Source organism: Telopea speciosissima, chromosome 2 (assembly GCF_018873765.1).
Source record: "Telopea speciosissima isolate NSW1024214 ecotype Mountain lineage chromosome 2, Tspe_v1, whole genome shotgun sequence".
Classification (NCBI taxonomy): domain Eukaryota; kingdom Viridiplantae; phylum Streptophyta; class Magnoliopsida; order Proteales; family Proteaceae; genus Telopea; species Telopea speciosissima.
The window spans coordinates 66,124,429-66,144,276 of NC_057917.1; the positions used below are offsets into that span (position 1 = coordinate 66,124,429).

At 37.7% G+C, this 19,848-nt stretch overlaps 2 protein-coding genes across 2 annotated transcripts; one reads left to right on the plus strand and one right to left on the minus strand.

Moving 5' to 3' along the window:
* Positions 1 to 484: 484 nt before the first annotated feature.
* LOC122652126 (probable WRKY transcription factor 65) lies at positions 485 to 1,978 on the minus strand. Its single transcript, XM_043845797.1, has 3 exons — positions 1,785 to 1,978; positions 1,541 to 1,687; positions 485 to 1,116 (listed from the first exon to the last, which is right to left on the minus strand). The coding sequence occupies exons 1-3, from the start codon at positions 1,955 to 1,957 to the stop codon at positions 492 to 494; spliced, it is 945 nt and encodes a 314-aa protein (XP_043701732.1). The 5' UTR covers positions 1,958 to 1,978; the 3' UTR covers positions 485 to 491.
* Positions 1,979 to 2,094: 116 nt separating this feature from the next.
* On the plus strand, positions 2,095 to 17,523 carry LOC122652124 (BTB/POZ domain-containing protein At3g05675). Its single transcript, XM_043845796.1, has 4 exons — positions 2,095 to 2,124; positions 14,617 to 14,679; positions 15,484 to 15,544; positions 16,031 to 17,523. The coding sequence occupies exons 3-4, from the start codon at positions 15,530 to 15,532 to the stop codon at positions 17,348 to 17,350; spliced, it is 1,335 nt and encodes a 444-aa protein (XP_043701731.1). The 5' UTR covers positions 2,095 to 2,124; positions 14,617 to 14,679; positions 15,484 to 15,529; the 3' UTR covers positions 17,351 to 17,523.
* The last annotated feature ends 2,325 nt before the right edge of the window (positions 17,524 to 19,848 follow it).

Genomic DNA, 19,848 nt, shown 5'->3' on the forward strand with positions numbered 1-19,848 from the left:
AGGATGGAAATTTCGTCATCCAATGGGTTATAGATTTAAGATTCCCTAACCTTCCTCTTTGTCCATACCTCACTCGTTGATGTCGAAAATATAAATTTTAAAGAAAAAGGAATCGTACGGAATTTTGTAAGACATCTGATTTGTTGATTCTTTGATTCTTTCTTTTTTTACTTCTGATTTACTTCTGGGAGGAAGAAGAAGAAGATGATGATAGAAACCATGGCATCTCCGCCATTAAAGTTAGTTAAACTAATACTCTCTCGTTTTCCTTATTTCCTACAATATTTTTTTTTTATTTTACACTGAAACCAAAGTCAGAAAAATTAAAATTAGAAATTAAAATTTGGGATTCTGTGTTTGAAAATCTGTTTGTATCGTATAGCGCACGATATGCAATAATGCAATTCGTTGATTACAATATTCGCTTTGACGTCTTCTCTTCTACTACCGATGACGTAGAGAGGCAGAGCAGAGCAGCGTATGAACAACTCTCATACTGAGCTCCCACAGAGAGGAGCCGCCCTCAAACTACATCGCCGGCGCTCCTCATCTTGCTCGAACAACCCACTTTGCCGGAAAACCAACGAACATTCCGGCAATTCCCCAAGATCAGCGTATAGCAATTCATCCTCTTCTCTCATCGGAAATAGCATCGCTACATCAGCGTCTCCTCTACTGGTGCTTTCCGCACAGAACGGGCTCTCTAGTATAGTGGTGGAGGAAGAAGAAGTCATGTCAGAGAACCAGCTGAAATCGTCAGTCGTGATCATGGATTCTTCGCCGAGTTCCGCGAATTTCTCGTCCGGTTCGATATCGGGTTGGTTCGCGAAAAGGACCGGTTCTTCGTATTTGACCTTAGGAGTGTCGGGGATTGTTTCGGCGGTGGAAGTGGTTGATGAGGTCGTTGAAGTGGTGGCAGCGGTGACGGTAGCGGCGACGGCGGTGGTGGGAGGAGTAGTTTGCTGCTTTGGTTGTTGTTGTTGGTTTTTGGAAGCGGGCCAAGGGTGGTTGTGCTCACACGCGTATGTGACGACAAGCATAGTGGGGTCCACACGGCTCCTCTCTACTTGCTTTCTCGCGGGACACCCCTTGGAACTACTGCATCGATAGTAACCCCTGCAATCAGACAATCCATCTTTTTAATTCAAAACTCTAACTTTCGCCATTTTAACAATTGGACAAATCAGGATGAATGAATAGCCTTTTTCTACCCAAAAAAAAAATAAAAAACAATTGAACAAATCAGATTGGAGAGTTAAAGATAGAGAACTCTTAGGTTAGGTGCATTGTATCCCCCCCAATAAACAAAAAAAGGTATCCTGGCTAAAATACGCCGTTAACTGAATCATATTAACGGCGACGATACCCAGTGTCACAGTCAGTTTAGGAGGTGGGGGGTGGGGGGGGGGGGGGGGAGGAATACGGAATACCATTCTCAAGAATGAATTTGGCTCAACAAGGAGCGTACGTTAGTGAGGCCAACGTTATCCTACTATTGTGCACCGAGATTCCATCTCCGGTGTTCTCTGTATTAGCTAACCTGGGATATGGAGAACCCTTGATGGGTTTCTGGCCGTACTTCCTCCAGGCCCAAGAATCGTACGGTGGAGCTCCTTCGCCCTTGATCCGAGAACCATCCAAATCTGCAATCGGAACTGATACAACCCTCTTCTGCACAGCTCGGCGACTGAAACATTGAAAGCAAAAAACATCAGTGATTTGAAAATTAACTACTCTCAACCACTAAAAGAAAGATTCCGGCGAAGCTGTTATGAATAACGAACCTTTTTCTGGGAGAAGCTAAGGCAGTAGCAGCAGTACTAGTAGTAGTAGTGGGACTAGTTTTTCCGTCGTTGAAGTTGCCGGGGACCGGAGAGTCTGCACCTCTTTCAGAAGTATTAACGGAAGACTCTTCGTGTTCGCTGACAAAAGGGTTGTTGAATCTACTACCTTCCATGATCGAATTGAAGCTGTACTGTTAATCTGTTAATTGATCTGTTGATTTGTTGATCCTCCTCAAACTACAGAACCCAATTAATGAGATGAAATGATTCTTCTAATCTGTGGCGTGGACATTAAAAAAGTGGTGATGGCAAGTTAAGAGGGAGAGAGAGAGAGAGAGAGGAATGAAGGATCATGGAAATGGAGATAGAGGGAGGGGAAGGAATTGAAGGAGTAAGGGGGAAATGAAATGAAGGAGAGGTGGTGGAATAAGGGGGTGGTTTTAATACGGGCCGTCATGTTGACAGATTGGTAGGTGTATAGTTTATTGGGGACGTGCAAGCAAATATGAAATATTTATCAAATTAATACTAAAAACTAAAAATTATATCTGTAACTGAAAGCAACCCCCACCATTATTTTTCACCAAGTAAACCTTCTTTATAAGGATAAAATAATTCCAATTGGGTTCACAATGTTCACATATTCACATGCCCTCTCTCTCCCTCTATCTCTCTTGAACTTTACTTGCCAAAATAATTATTCCTCCTTTTCAATTTCATTAATTTTAAGAGATGAGTTTGCTATCTATCACGGGATTGATAGGAACGGTCATTTTGCCCCATCCTGTGCTTAGTGTATAAGCACAAGAATCACACTCGGGATAGAATTTACCTTTGCCTTTTTCAAAATTAATTATTGATAGTTCAAAATCTTACCCAAATTAGTTTTGTAATTTCCTTGTATCTATTAATATGATTTCTTAGTTTCCGCTCCGTTTGTTTCAACGTAAAATTTTATCTGAAAAATTTTACTTGAAAATTTTCACTTAAAAAAATGTGACGTATAAAATTTTACTTGTTGAAAAGTGTTCCAATATAAAAAAACAAACATTGAAAAAATTTGTAACATATAAAACTTTATGTTTATGAATTAAAATTTACCAAGAAAAAATCTTCAGGTAAAATTTTACGCCAAAACAAACGGAGCCTAAGGAAAAATTATAAGGTAAAATCAGTGTAAAAATAAGATTTTGTTTGAAAATATTCCTTCTGTCTAAAATGAACTTCATTATTGAAAAATTAAAAACTAAAATGAAATAACAAATTAAGAGCAATACAGTTAAATTTTTATGAGTATCAAAACCATAAATAAGTTGCATTGTACAATTTCATCATGTCTAAATTGGAGCAATATGTTTTGTACATATTTAGAGAACATGGATTTTCTCTTAATATAACTCCTCTTTATATTGTTTACAAAAAAAAAAAAAAAAAAACACTCTCCTCTTTACATTATCGGTTCCCTCTTTGTTCCCACCGTACATGGATACATAAAGTTATTTGAGAGAATATTTTACAAAAACTTTGATGAATTTTCTTCAATTGTACTCACTACAAAAACAATAGTTAAAAAAAGAGTCCTTCTAAGCATGCTATGCCTTGTAAAGTATTCCACTTGGGAGTACATGGGGGGTTACTTCATGTGATAGAAAACCCCACATATATTTCAATGGTCAAATTTTAAAATTTTAGTCCTAGTTAATAAGTAAAGAAAGTTGTTCAAATTCTGATTCAAAGTTTTAGTAAAATTACCCAAAAAATACCATCAAATGGAGATGATATAAATTTCAAAATGACATCTATTGTAATTTTAACTATTTCTTCTACTCATTTTAAGCTGAAATTGTACCAATGAGATGCTTGCCTGGTCTTCTATCACATGGGCTAACCTATGTACTGTCATGTGACAAATATAAAATGTTATACTTCACTAGGCATAGAAATAGTGACGAGGAAGAAAACCCATAAAAAAAATATATAGGCACTAACCTATCAAGCCATCAATATGTTTGCTACCCTTAAGATCATCACCAAACAAGTGGATTTTTCTTGTTGAGCCTTTAGGGACCTCTTAGCTCTTCTGGGGCATGTCCTAATCAGAGCTTAGTAGATATGCTTTCCCTTGTATATTCATATTCTTTTTTTTTTCTTTTTCCCACATGAATGGTAGTTTAGAACACTCAAAATTCCAGACCAAGTAGACATGTTGTAGATGTTATAATCTAGTACTAAGCTAATTTATTAGTACTCCAATCCAATATTGGCAATTTGGCATGTGTGTATATAATACATAAAATATTATTCTTAAAACATTTTTGTCTGGAAAATTGAGTATTTTTTCCATACATTACGGGTCATATAGTTCAGATGGGTCACTAAATTTGACACATAATATAGGGGATTCTCTATCTATGCATTGGTTGAAACGATCAATCCATCCCTCAACATGGTAGTAATAGCCATGGTGCCAAAAACCACTCATACATGCAAAAGTGTATGTTTAGAAGTGTCATTATTTAAGTTGTTTAAGGTTATGAGGCAAAAGTTTTCATGTACCCACGATATTTGAAATCTATGGTCATAAGTCTCCCTTTTACAGGATTGGGAGTCCCATCCAATAGCATTGAGGTTTGGTAATCTCTAAACCCACAATATAAAAAAATTTGGTCTGGGGCATAGGATACGCCCAAGCAAATGTGGAGTGGGCGAAATGATCGGCCCACCCCCTTGAATGATCGAAATGATGTGTCCATCCTGCCGCATATGTCTAGCCGTAGCTTGCGCCCCCATGAATGATTGAAATGATCATCCCTATAAAAAAAACTTAGGTATCTAGAAACAGAAAAGGATTGAGTTTCTCTATACCAGGACTATAGAGATTCCCTGGCCTCATTGTGGTTGGATGGAACTCCCACGAGCAACGAAAACTTTGTCTAATACATCGGGTGGTAATTATGGCCGTAGATTCTCTACTACACCGTAGGTATAAAAAACCTCTCGGCAACAGAAAAACAAGAAAGGGGGAGGATTACCTACCAGAACAATGTGTGAATAAGAAATCTACATGTTACACTAATGAGAGATTAGAAAATGATATCATCTATGTAAGTTCCATGAGATCCAAATAATCAAAATAGGAGGGAGTGTGATATAAGCCCACCATTTTTTATATGAGAAGTGTATAAAGGAAACTCGTAGCAATCCTTTTCCCAACAAGAAAATACAAGTTTGAATTGAAATATACGTATTTTACCCAAGTTTTTTTTTTTTTTTTTTTTTTTTTTTTTGAAATATACGTATGCGCTAAACATCACAAAAGCCAAATAGCATGATAGTTTGATTTGGCACCTCCTTTGCATCATATTGCCGTATGAACTTGGTGATACACTTTCTATCTTAATTCTTAGTCAGTGTGAACTGAGAGGGAAGGGAACGGGTCAATGATCCATCTCCTTTGCGTCACTTTTTTGTTTTTTTAATTATTTGATTAAGGAGGTAAGCAGATGTTGAAATTCTTGATTAATTTGCCATTACATATTGAGGGTGTTTCATATTGCTTGTTTTTTTGTAGGGTGTTTCATATTGCTTGTTGACGGGCAATACAAGGGCTGTTATTTATTTATTGGGCAAGAAATCTCTACTTGGTTGCATGGTCTCTGCACAAGTGTCTAGGCCAATGGGTGAGCCTGTCTGGATATCTACCTAGGGGGTAGAGGCGTCATCACATGGTGCCTTGTGAGAGGGGCATAGAAAACACCATCAAGTAGAGATCTTTTTCCCTTATTTATTTATTTAAAACTTTCCTACAATGTGAGAGTGCAATTTTCTTTTCATATTTATTTTATTATTATTATTATTTTTACTTGGAATATATGGGTCCTATGTAAATGATATTTTTTTAGTATAACTAATGGTCCCTCACATTGGTGTCGTGGGGAACCCTCTCCTTGAAAAAAAAATCAATACAACAAATAATCATTGATAAGGATGTCAATTTTGAGCCTTATTCGAGAATTGTTCCGCAACTGACCTGTTAAAACCTAGAACCGATCCATCACATCACTAAATAGGACGGTTTTGAGAATTGATTTTAGGACCGATTACTAAATGGGATAAGATTGCTCTGAGATGGGTTTCTCACTTGGTTCGAGAATTGAAAGACCAATAAGGAATTGGAACCCCCGTGATCCGTTTAAGATGCATATTTAATTATAATTAATACTTAATAGTTATAATTTTAAAAGATTATGTTGTTATTACTGGAAAAAAAATAGATATTAATGTTGATTATTTGTATGCTTAAGAATATATATTCAATTATTTTGTATGTTTGAGAAGTTATTATATATTTAGTAATTTTGGATTTATTTGAGTATTTGAGTTGGGATTGAAACCAATTACCCACAATTCTTATCCATGGGTGCCAGCCACCAAAACTGCTCCTGATACATCCAAGATTCATCGGACCAATCAGCGGCCGCCACGTGTCACAGGGCGACCCGCTCCAGAACCAAGGAGAACCAACCGGGGATCCCACCCGGGCACGGCTTGCACCCAGGCGCGGCCTGCATCCAAGCGTGGCCTCACCTAGGCGCGGCCTACACCCAGGCGCAGCCTCTCACCCAGATGGGCCTGCACCCAAGCGTAGCATCGAGGACGCGGACGTGATGTACACTGACACTGGGGCCACTCGTCTATGACCCAATCGTGTCACTATAGACTCATGTCACCATTAAGACTCTAGGCCACCGCTTAGAAGTCATGTCACCCAAACGGATTCAAGCACCAATGACGTTATCACCACACGCAGGTATCTATCCGTCAAGGATCTTGATACCACTAGGACACTCCCTCCCGCGGGGAGATGAGTAATCAGGATAGAGCTCTGTTACCCAGGGCCTCTATCCACTCAACGACACATTCGCCATCAAACTGGGATTCTCCACACCGTCATGCACTACTATAAAAGGAAAGGTACACCACCCTTAGAGAGGATATCTAAACTCATACTGAATAATCACTATTTATCTGTTTGCTCAGGAGATCTAACTTTGGCATCGGAGAGCCCCAGGTCGAAATCACACTGGTTCTCTCTGTTGACCCCTTAGTCCACTTGTAGGTGATGGCACTCGTAGGACCGCTCGATGATTTTTTGATACAAGAGCTCTCTTTTCTTTAAAGGTTGTGATATGAAACAAAGAGAGAAAAAGTTAACATAGGGTTGTAGAGATGTTGGCAATGGCTGGTTCCAGCCTCTCTCATCTTGAATTAGTTTCTAGGGCCCTTAGACTTTTTCTCTCCCGGCCACCAAAAGTTGTTGCGATTTGGGCCATCTCTCTCTCTCTCTCTCAACAAAGTCAAAAGTCTCGATTCTCAAGCTTCATGGAGTGGAAACTTCCAAATGCCTTCGTTCTCCATAGTTTATGTATATCTCTCTGGAGGTGGAAGTGAAGCTAGGGAGGGAGCTAGGTAGCTAGGAAGTTCCTTTTACACCATATAACCTAATTTTCAATTTTCACACAATATATATATGCTTATTATATACTCTAAATTTGTATTTTAAAAAGAAACCATAGATCTACAACACTGTCATTATCAAATTAAAGTGAGAAATATTAATAACAGGACTAATTAAGTACATTATTGATAAAAATGAAGTTAAAATCATTCGATTTAAGACGATACAATCGATATGTATCAATATCAATATCGGTAAAGACTAATACCGGTACCGATACCAATATTTTGTCTTACCCTAGATCTTAGTTGGTGGGGGTTATTCCACTTGTGAATTGTTGATTGGATAATCTCAGCTTGATTTTGATGAGTACCAGGCTAGCAAATAAACTCTAGAAGAAGACGATTGAGTCTCACTTTCTGATTATGTAATATATTAGGTCAAAAAGATGTTATACGCAGATTATACGCAACCCTTTGGGAAAGGCTTTTTCTTTTTAAAAACTGTATTTAGTAAAAGTGACTATATATAAATATACGCAACCCTTTGGACTAGTCAAATTTGTAGTTTCTTTGGCAATGTCAGCACTATATATGGTCCACTTTGGATGGCACTTAATTCCTAGTTTCCACTACTTATAGCCCCCAGGTTTTATCTTTAGTTCTCTACCGGTGCAGAGGATTGGAAAAATGATTTTTTTAATGGAAACTTGGAGCACTCTACCTTTTCTACTGTTCTCCATCACATTGCTATACAGTTCTACACACCTAAACATATCCCAACATTGTTGACATTCTAGTTCCTTCTCATCAATTACCAAACAGGTACCAATATTGATTACTTCTTTGCTAATATTTCACATTAAGAATAATCTTACTTTAGTTAAATTTGGGATATTATGGGATTTTTATTCTCTCAAATGCAGTGCACTCCCTCTCTCCCTCCCCCTCTCCAATGTACCACACTTGAGAATCCAACCGTAAAAATATGGGCTTCTCAAGTGTTAGGTGGACGGTTGGATTCTCAAGTGTGACGCACTGGGCAGTACACCGCACTTCAGAGGATAAAAATTCGGATATTATGAATTTCTAGATTTAGATAGAACTCATCTTTAAAAACTAACTATTAAGAAAATATGGAACAAATCCTTATAAGTTTTCACATAAAACCTGAATAAAGAAACTAAGTGTATAGTCTTTGATTATCCTATTGTGTTAAGGTATTAAAGCTTTCTTTTTGTCTCCTTCATCCTTTCAACAAAATGCATGTGCCACTTCTTTTGGAGACAACGAAGGCCAAGAAAGAAGATTGTTTTGAAACTTTCTACATACGAGCAAACTTCATGGAAGAATGGGTATAACTACTTAGAGAAGAAGAAGGGGAGGGGAAGAGGTACAGAGAGGTACCTTAAGTCCTAACCTCCCAGAAATCTACACTCTACTGGCAGAAGACATCGACCATCTGAGCAAACACTTGTCTTGTATCATGATTAAATTGGACAACCATGAGATCGAATACTAAATTTGACATATAGTTTTTCCAAAATTTAAGGGAAAAATATTTGTGAAACATCGGGTAGTACCCTCATGCTGGTCCTCTCATAAAATTTTATCTCTTTTTGTCATTCTTAGGGGTAACCCTTGCCCAAAATCTAATTATGGATCTAATTGATTTTTATTTAGTAACTATTAAGTTCTATCATGTTTCAAGAATCTTAGCCAAAGAAGAGAGGTGGAAAGTGGAAATGAAAAAGAGAGAAAACACAAAGAAAAGATTAGGCAGTGTGGAGCGTAAAAACCCACCCTATTTGAAGGTATTGGATTCAAGTCTCATGCTTCTCATCTTTCCTCTTGCCCTAGAGCATAATTAAGTACCTATCTCAAGAAAAACATAAAACAAAGGTTAGGCAGTTTGGATGACTTATTTTATGTAAAGTCACCGATCCGTTTCAAACAGTTCTCACAAACGTAATTAATTAATTTTTTTTATTAGAGTTATTGGTAATTGGTATTAATTAAACAATTAAGAAGAGAACCCCAAACGCGTTCTTGATTTATTTTTTTGTTTTTCAATGAATGGTATCTCGTCCGGATCTTTTAAAACCTTGAAGCGCAAGGGCTTCTAACGGTAAAAGGGCATTCTTTTAATTAATGGGATTATTATTGTTTAGGGAAATTAATTAAGCATTTCGCCATCAACGTGGGTCATACATGGAGGATTAGATTAAAACTAATCAAAGGACGGTTAATATAATTAATTGCTTAGCCTTACGTAAGACCTTATCTGTATTCATTTTTATCCACTAATAATTAATTGGAAGGGTGAGACCCACTTCATGATTACATCTTTTTTTTTTCTCTCTCTTTGGATTGGATTGAGAATGGCCGGCAGAGACTTCCCTTTTTCATTTTCACCGGTCCAGTGCATGCCAACTTCAAGCCTTTCTGTCTTACCAAAGTTGAGCACATCTCCTTTAACACCCCCCACCACTCACCCCCACCTTCCTTTTTCAACACGTGCGTCAAATGGTCATTAATATGTATGGTCCAAAAACATGTCAACATTTTGATGGGATGATGAGTGCATCGTGGCCATTCAATTCATTACCATTGTGATAACAAACAAAATTTCCATAATTAGTAAGAAAAAGTGAAAATTTAAGTAGATGTTGTGGTGATTCCAATATTGGATAGAAAGAATACAGATTAAATTAGCCATATTTAAAATTAGGAGAAAAGTTTTCTATGGGGAGTGTACAAGTGTACCTCCCACATCCCGATGCAGTAGGGGGACACAACAAAATGACCATTCCAACCCCAATGAAAGGCAGAAATGCCATCCCCTATGATGCTTCCACATGCATTGACTTGTGCATGCACAAAGGCCATATTCTCCCACAGAGAAGTGTCGCCCTTAAAAATTATATATCCAAATTAATCAAATAGGCTCGATCCCATGTTTGTTCATATGTATCCATGTATTCTTATATATGTCCATGCATGCCTATTATATTCTTATTCACTATGATGTGCTCTATCATAGTCTTGGTTTCTTAGGGCTCACGCCAATTGACAAACTCACACTAGGTTAAAACTTGACATGTGAACAAGAGACCTAAGTGCATAGCCCCCATCTAATTTTCCACTTCAAAATTTCTTTATAGTTGTTAAGGAAAGGTTTACTGAAAAAACCGTATAAGAGAATGACTATCACATAGTTCATAGTCATACAACATTACTATATTTAGAAGGCCGGCCTCGGTGCAACGGCAATGGCGGGACCTTTGTGCACTGAGTGCACCCTTTTTTCACACAATTTTTATATTTCATAGTCCCACATCATAGATGCAAATGGACAGCTAAAAAATATTTAGACCCAATATAAATGTGATATGTTTATATTCATATGTATCTAAATAATCAAATATGAGATCAAATATAGATATATTGATACATTTGATTTATGTATGTTCCACTTTCATAGTAAGTAAATTTAAATAAAACATTTTTTTTTGTATTTATTTATTTTCTATAAGATATTTTTTTATTATATTATGATATTTTAATACAATAAAACAAATATACAAAATTAATTGAACATAATTTGTAATTCTTATTTACATATCCAAATCTTTGACGGATCTGAATTTAAATTGTTTAATGCATACATTATTAGTTGAAATAAACCACAATGAATTTAAATATCAAATACAAATATCCAACTGACATTTTGTTAGTTTCTTATTAATTAATTTGAAATCAGACCATTTACTTCCTATCATATTAAATTATTATTACCAGATTATTTGTTGGATTAGCTCACCTAGATTATCCTATGGATCAATAAGGGTTGGGCTTTCAAATTTTAAAACAATACATGATATGCATTTTCGTAGATGGCTTTAGGAGGAATATCCATCCCCATAGTTGTATCAATATGTTTTTGGTGATTACTAATTTTTGGCACAAGACCTCCTGGGAGGCATGCCCTCAACTGGCAAGCCACCAACCAACCAAGCTAGTTGTTATTTACAAATAACAAGATCCGATCAAGTAGAATAGTAGTGATGGCGTTTTTAAGCTAAATGTGGCTGCTTAATTAGGTCAAATGGTTGATAGTATGAAGTGTTTAATAAGAAAATTACCAATTTGAACCTTGAGGTTGATGCTAAGAGTGGTCCATTTGTAGTGAAGACAATGGCTGATGAAGTTTTTTTTTTTTTTTTTAAAATTTAGGGAAATAGATCTTTGCTTGGTCATGCTCTCTACACCGTCTCACATGGCACCATGAAATGCCACCCTTGTTCCCTGGGTGGATATTAAGGCATACTCTTCCATTGGCCCAAATGCTGGTGTAGAGACCATGCGACCAAGTAGAGATCTCTTCCGCTTTTTTAATTTATCGTTGAGTATATGAGAATCAAATCTCTCCATCAAAATGATCACAAAGAAACATGGACGAAGTGCAAGTTTTGCCAATGTCATTCCTAAATTTGGCTGTGGTTTAACTGAGTCATCCACTCTACTGGTTGGGAAATAGTCAGCTCTTTTTTTGACTCTGGAAAATCTAGAAAACTAAAGAAAACAGGGTTGCTACCAGGCTTTGTGGCCCCTACACCAGCATGGGGGGCATCCAATAGGGGTGGGATTTTTTTATCTCATGGGAGCAGTGTGGTTATTTCGACCTCATGTTTGGATGTAGTGCCACACAGCCTGACAGCCTTCTTTTTCCCTATTTTATAATACCAAATTTAAGCAAACAAAAATTATGCAGCTCATTTCGAGCTTCGAGAAGAGAAGGCTAACTCCAAGCCTCCACCAAATTGCTCTCATCTGGCAACCCCCAACCAATAGGTGTCATAAGAAGCATTTGCTTGGACGTGGAGGGTAATAATAGCAGTGTTAGGATTCAGTCTAATAATTCATTAAATTTGGATTTAAACAAACACTGCCACTTAGTAGAAACACACCATTGGCATTTCAATTAGATTGGGCTTGCCTTCGGCCCACTTCGCTTAAAGTTCAACAAAATGAAGGCCCATAACGGCCCATATACATCTTTATTTCTAATAATACTTGTGGCAGGCTTTGTTATATATCAGACAAATGGCGTATTCCTCTTCAAATCTGAACCATGCAAGCTGTGCAATTTCATACCAAAGACCCACATGAGAGCTGGAGTGAACATGGCACGATTTGTGATTAAGAGCGGTTTAAGTGTGGTTTAATTCTGTGGCTTCTGGTTTGTTATAGAACCAGCCAAATCTAGTATGGTCCAGTTTCATTTGGCCCATACCAACAATGGAGAACAAATTCTGGTCATACCCACTAACCGGTTCAGTATAATAGTATCTAGGAGGCAAGTTCAGGTTGTAAGCATCTCGAACCGACCCAGATGGTTGATCAAGTTCAACTATGAGTCAACCATTAACTAACTCGTACTAGAAAACCTTCATTGACTCATTTTTCCTGGACGGTTTTGCCATAACCCAAGTTACTTGGCTGTTGAAACATTCAGCCCAAGGACTAATGAGATGAGGTTTAGCTTGAATCTTCATACCAGCAGAGTCGATCTAGACCGGTCTGGGTTTGCAAACTCCATTATCTGCCCCCAGGTGCCACTTCATTCACTTTTTATTAGGGGTGAAACGGGGTTGGGCTGGGTTTTTTAAAACCCTAGCTCAACCCAAGCCCAACCAGGTCCTAGGTTGGGCTGAGATCCAGGTCCAACCCTGTTGGACTCAGCCCAATCCAGCTTGGCCCTGATTGATCCTTATTTTTGCTACAGACTAATTGGCCCCGATTGACCAATCTCATGTGATTGGGTATTGGTTTGTTTCATACACAATTGACAATTAGACTTTTCTTTGGGTTAAAAAACTTAGCCTAGTCTTAAAATTTTAAATATTTTTGTTTAATAGATAATTAGTTTTTTTTTTGGTAAACCAATAGATAATTAGATACTAAACAAAAATTGTAAAATGTTATCAATAAATTGTAAAGCATAACCTAACACAAGGCCGGGCTGGGCTAGGCTTAGCTCGAAGCCTCAACCCTGGCTCAGCTGCCCTTGATCCCGAGCCTGAAAATTTCAACTCTAACCTGCTTTTAAGGTTGAAAAATCTAGACCAGGCCCTGTTCGGGCTCAGGGCAAGATTGGGCCGATAGGGTCAAACTTACGCTTTGCTCCCGAGACTGAAAGAGACAAGTACGCTCACTTCTCACCAGACATAAGAATGAGATTTCAATGAAACTAAGAAGATATAAACCATTACGATTTGCCGGTAAGTTTTCTTACAACCCTTGGGCCGTATCTATCTTCATCATCAACATGCTTGGAAATAGCTTCGTAGACAGCTTGGTTGACATCCCGAGTATCCAGAGTCTGATCTTGAGCTTCAGCAATGGCTTCCATGCAAAAAATAATGGTTACATGAAACTTTCGCATGGACCACATTAAGCCCTGTTACCTCCAATGCTTCTATGACCGAAACTACCAAATCTTTTCCTTTTTCACAAGTCACCCGCACTGGGAACCCCATCTCAATCTTCTCTACTTTCACCTCCTGTTGGTTCGATTCAGAAAGAGATCAAAATTAATCTTTAGCATATTCAAGATTCAAGGCCTCCAACTTGTTCATCAGTTGGTTTGATGTAGTCAAAAGCATGCACAAGAGTGGAACTTTTCCTCACCTGCATTAATAAATATAACCCAAAACGATGCAGAAAAGAATGAAAATCGTAAACAAACAATCCCATAATTGAACACAAGGATTTGAGATCAGATCTTGTCCTTGTACAAGTACTGTCCAAGGCCCTCCAAGGCCACTCACATGGAATCCACTCCTCCTATGGGTACCACAGTGGATTTCATGTGAATGGCCCTGGAGGACCTTGGATGGTACTTGTGCAAGGACAGGATCTGCACTCGAAAGAAAGAAGCAAAGCACCGAGAATAATTGAGAAGACACCGAAAAATTAGATGTTTCATGGGCATGAAGGATTTCTAAGATGTTAAGGAGGCTCTGATTTAAGATATTGAACAGTTGAAAAGATATTATATTAATGCCAGGCCCATACAGTGGTCAATGGATGGCATTTGGTCCGGTAATAAGGCCCAAAGGCCGGGTCCGGGCCTGGCATGAGATATTTTTAATTAGGTTAGGCCCGGCCCATTCCTTGTGAACTGCCACACCTGGGCCCACTCCATTATCCATACCTTTTTTTTGTTAATTTATTCCACAATTGTATGATTCAATCTGCTGAGTGATGATGATCCCAATTCCCAACTTCTCACTGTTGCTCTATTGATCCTGTGGCAGGTGAGCTTACAGCGAGAGAGAGAGAGAGTTGTTTGATTTGAGAAGGCATTGAAACCTCGACTGAAGGATGATGGAATCGAAATGTATAGAACAAAAAACGGAGCGGAAGCTGGAAGGTAATGCCCTCTGGTTTTTTTTTCTTCCTCCGTACTTTTTCGCTTTCTCATGAATCATGACTGTGTGCTTTGTGGGTTAATACTAATGTTTTGGTCTGTTGCTCTCTGCTGGCACCGATTGCTCCAACCTGAGATAGCAAACAACTTTATTACAATTTACAAGTAAAGGGTTTGTTTTGTCTGAGCTTCACACCCTACTAAACCTTTTGTCTGCTACACAGTTTGGGATCTTTATTCACTTGAGTTCTCATCTTGTTCTCTGTTTTTTGGGTTTTATTAAATTTCTACTATCAAATAGGAATTGAACTCAGAGAGTAAATATGGGATTGGTATCGAGGAAGTGATAATGGGTCTGAACTCCATTCTTTTGTATGGTTATATTCATGTAATTATCCTTTTCATTCACCTCTATGCATAGCCAAATCCTTTCGCGTTAAATTCGTCTAGACGAGCTGTTATATTTCACTTTTCTAATCTTTGGTGCTCAATATTGTGGACTTTCCCTGTCCCATTCATTCACCTTTTATCTATTAAGTGTCCCGTTCTGGACTAAATTTTGTCCAGACGAGCTAGTACCTTATGTTCTTCAACTTTTATGTACCATTAAAGTTATTCGTTCTTTGGTGTTTGATGTCACCCCATGTACTGTGGTACCTTGTATCCCTTGATTTTTCACATCTTTCTTCATCCTGTGAAGTAGCATAACCATCTTTATCACTTGATTAGGAATTTCATTGTGTCATACTGATTTTTAAATTTAAAAATGTTGTTACTCTTATATTTAAGATCTCATTTATTTTACAGGTGCTATGATGAATAAAAGGTCTTAACATTGGTGCTCAGGGCTTTGATGGAGACCTCTCCTGTGAGTTTCTCTTTCATTCCTTCATTCTCTTCTTTGTACACTATATCCTAGTGTTGGCCAGAATTTAGGGAGCAAATGTAAGTCTAAATTCTTCTGATTGTGCAACAAAAATAAAAGGGAAGGAAAGAACACAAGGTTCACCTTTGAGGTCTCTGAGTGGTCTTTGATACATCTCATGTGCTTGTTTGTGGTTCCTATGTGTTACTTGCTTTCAGTGACATTCAAAGAATTCCTATTCCTCGACAATTGAGAGAAAATTGTGGAGCATATTTAATTTTGATGTGCCAAGTGCAATATTAGATCAGAGGAAAGGAGGATTATTGGACAAAATCTCTAAGATCTTCATCTTAGACTACTGGCTTTTCCTCTTTTCTCTTTTTAGAAATTTTATCTTTTCTGCGCAAGTTAACTGTATGATGACCACTTCACAATGATATCTCAAGCACATGTTGTTTTCATTGTCTTACCCTTCCCCCCACTTATTAGGATAAAGATACAAGGACTCTTAGCAAGATTGGTGACCGAGCAACAAGTGATGTAGTTGTGAGGATACGTACTGATGAAGGCAGAGATGAGTGGTTCTACTGCCACTCTCATATTCTAACAGAAAATAGCAAGTACTTTTCAGAACGCCTCTCTGAAAATTGGCCCACATGCCAGATCTTAGACTCTCGCAACTGTGTTGAGGTGCACTGCCAAGAATCTGAATTCAACCATCATGTCACATTCTTGCGCCTCTTGTATGTCGTTAAAGATGACCTGGCAACTGACAACTTGCATGGTGTTAGAAATGCCATTGGAATTCTTCAAGTGGCTTTCGAACTTGGCTGCCAGCGATTGGTATTTGCTTGTGTAGGATACCTGGAGGCAGTCCCCTGGGAGGAGGCCGAGGAGGAGGAGATTCTAAGAATAATACCACGGTTGGGATCACAAGCTGAATCCATTCTTGCCCGTCTCCAACCTGTTGATCCTGTAGCCATCAGAAAAATTTTTATTTCATCTCTCCGTTTTGCCACATCATCACCTCCGGAATCCATGAATGATCTCAAATGCTCAGCCCAAGAGCAACTTGAGTACATGATCACTGAGGATGATGATGCTCCTCTGGTGACAGCTGATGACAAGATGAAATCTGAGGTAATAGAATGCATTAGGAGGTTATTTACCAGATTTTATGGTCTTCTGGAATCATTTTTACGCGGGCATGAAGAATGTATTCTTGAGGCAGGAAAGATAAAAACACTACGATCACATTTATCAGATTTGTCATGGGCTAGTCAGATTTTGGTCAAGTTGGAAACAATGAAGGAATTTGTTCACAGTTGGGTGGAGGCGTCCGAGAAGATTGTGAAGGTTGTAGAGAATGCAAGTCCAGATGCTGACATGCTTGAGACTAAATTGAAGGTTATTGAGGTGCTAGCAAAGGTTTTAGAGGCAATTGGATATGGTACTGTGATACTTCCAACATCAAAGAGGCTTCACATGGTGAAACTGTGGCTTCCTTTTGTGAGGAGGATAAAGCCTTTGGTTGATTCTGTTGTAAAAAAGGACGATGATATGCCACCATTTACTGTTGATGGTGAGCTATGGCAAAGTTTAGAATCAGCATTTGTCTCGATTGTGCTTGCTTTGCCATCTGGGGACCAGGCAGAGATTCTGACTGACTGGTTAGGGACAGAACATATTCAGTACCCAGATTTGACTGAGGCTTTTGAGGTATGGTGTTACAGGTCCAAGGTTGCAAAGAGAAGATTAGCATTATTAGGAAGCACATGTGGTATTGCTGACTCCATGACCCTGTCATGATATGTTTTCCCTTCCAAAGTTTTCCTTGACATGCATTTTTGTTTACCAGTGTTGTGAGAGTGGAAGGGCTAGCTCCTGCAGATCTTTTTCTGCTGACTCATGGTCAAATGTAAATTTTGTGACACAATAGGTGGTTCAATGGTATAAATTGAATGAAACATGTTAAATTCTGTTGGGATGATCTCCAGCCTTTTCCTACCCAATCAACCAAACTTAAATTAACTACAGGCGCATGAGTTGAAAGGTGTTTTTTCACATATTTTCTGTTTTTAGTTTTCAAAAGTAGGAAAACCTTTTGCAATTTAAAGTACACCTTCCCAACTCCTCCCCCCCCCCCCCCCCCCTGAAAAAAAAAGCAAAAGAAAAAGTGGGATGAGACCTTTTTGAAGATGTGAAGAAAACCCATGATGGTGGTTCTAACTTCTAATTATTGGATAAAAGTTTCCTTTTTTAAATACATTGGGGTTCCAATGTCTTCCTGCTCAAATCTTACCCAGCCAAAAGCCTGCACTTGACAGTTAGTCCCCAGTTCTGTGTTCAATGGTTCTCTCTCAGAAAAATTGCTGTTTTCCTTTGGGTATTCAACTGCAGATCTTGAGTGGGGAAAGCATGTGAAATTCAGTCTTGGTTTGATCTTTAAGAGGTATGTGTTCTCTGCTTGGTCCCTCCCCTTCTCTAAAACCACTGTTGAAGGAAAATCTCATTTCTTTGGACTTCAACAAGTAGAACTTTGAATCAGTTTGGAATTTTTCTCAACTTCTTATCCCTTTTGATTTAGCATATTATCCATCTAGTTATTGTTTTTTTTCCCTCTTCAAAGGGATGTAATGTGACTGTTAAATCTGATTGATGATTGTTTTAATGGTAATTGGGGCAAATTGAAAATTATGTTCTGACATAATTCTATAATTGGATGTATGAATGATCAGGGATGCGGGATTGAATGGGTGGTGCTTTTTTCTTTTCAGTATTTTGAAATGAGTGTTGGATTTTTTTTGAACCATTGATAGACACTTTGATAGAGCCTCATCCTTTGCCAAGGGCCATCAATGTTCCCAGACCTGGCCATATTTAGAGACAAATGGGCTGACCCAATCATTAAGAACAATAATCTTGTCCAATACATTTTTATTTAATTAGATCTATGAAAAACATACATATTTATTTAGTCTGTTAGGAATGAAATTAAAATAAGAGGTCAGTAGATAACCCTTTTATAAAAATACAGTTAATATTCTCTTTGATATTGCCTCTACCCTGTTTCCCCTTTAGGCTGCATTTGTTTTGCTTAAAATATTTAATGGGAAAGATTCTCAGCTATAAATTCTATTTTATATTTTTCTGCCAGTTGAAATTTTTGTTTTTTTTGGTTGGAAATAACTATAAGCAGTTAAACACTTTTGAACATGGTTGAGTGAGAAACATAATCCAGTCATTAAGTCATATGATGGGGGGTGGAGTCCTCCATGGGTGCCAAGAGTACCAATAATCAAAATACCATCATTATTTTGGTAAAACAACATCCTGAATTTTAAAATGGATCTTGTTTTACAACTTTTATATATCATATTTGTTAAATACTTTCTCTCTTTCTAATCCTTATACAATTTTGAATTGGGTTTTCAACAAATCCATTAAAATATTTTATGGCAAAACAAATCCCTCTTTCTAATCCTGAATTTTGGTCATTTTTGCATCATATTATATCCATTTTTTATTTATCCCTAGTTTTATCTGCTGTGTTTTTGGGTTTTATAAACTGTTTTGATTTTGTAGTATTTGTGAATGCAATAGTGTAGTTAAATCATAGAACCCAAACACCCTAGGGTGCACGCTAACTACACAAATTAGGTTTTGTTTTAAACCACCTGACTATAGTTTTGAACCAACCCAAACACAAGAGATTATTTGTTTTCTTACGACTGGTTCAAGAATATGTGGCTCCCAGTGATCACTTATGAACCAAATATTGTTCTCCATATGACCCAAAGGTCATCAATTTCAATGTTTGGATTTGAAGTGGTTCATTGTTATACCATGTTGGGTTAATGTTGTCTATGCTACCACAATCCATGTTTTCTATTGTTTGTTTGAACTTGTTTTTCCTTCTGAGTCATCTTAGATTGGAATAAGCCTTATTTGTTAAACCGGTTCAAAACATCACAAGTTTAGATTAGCCCACTAGTCCTCTTTCCATTTCTCCCTTAGAATTTATTTTTAAGCCCAGTTTTTTTAGAAAAATACCACATACATCAACGTTTCTTATGCTAATCCATTATTACTTTGTTTAGGATGATTCTCCATCTGGTGTAAACTAATCTAGTTCAAATTTGCGCAGATCTAATTTCCTTTAGATTTTTTAAGTCTAATCTTGATCTATCCTTGGTTTAGTGGTAACCCTTCACCAAGATGTCGTTCTATATCATTCACCATGAGTCAATCAATTTATTAAGCTTACTGGTGTTGTAAATTAGATTCTACCCACCGTTACTCCTAGA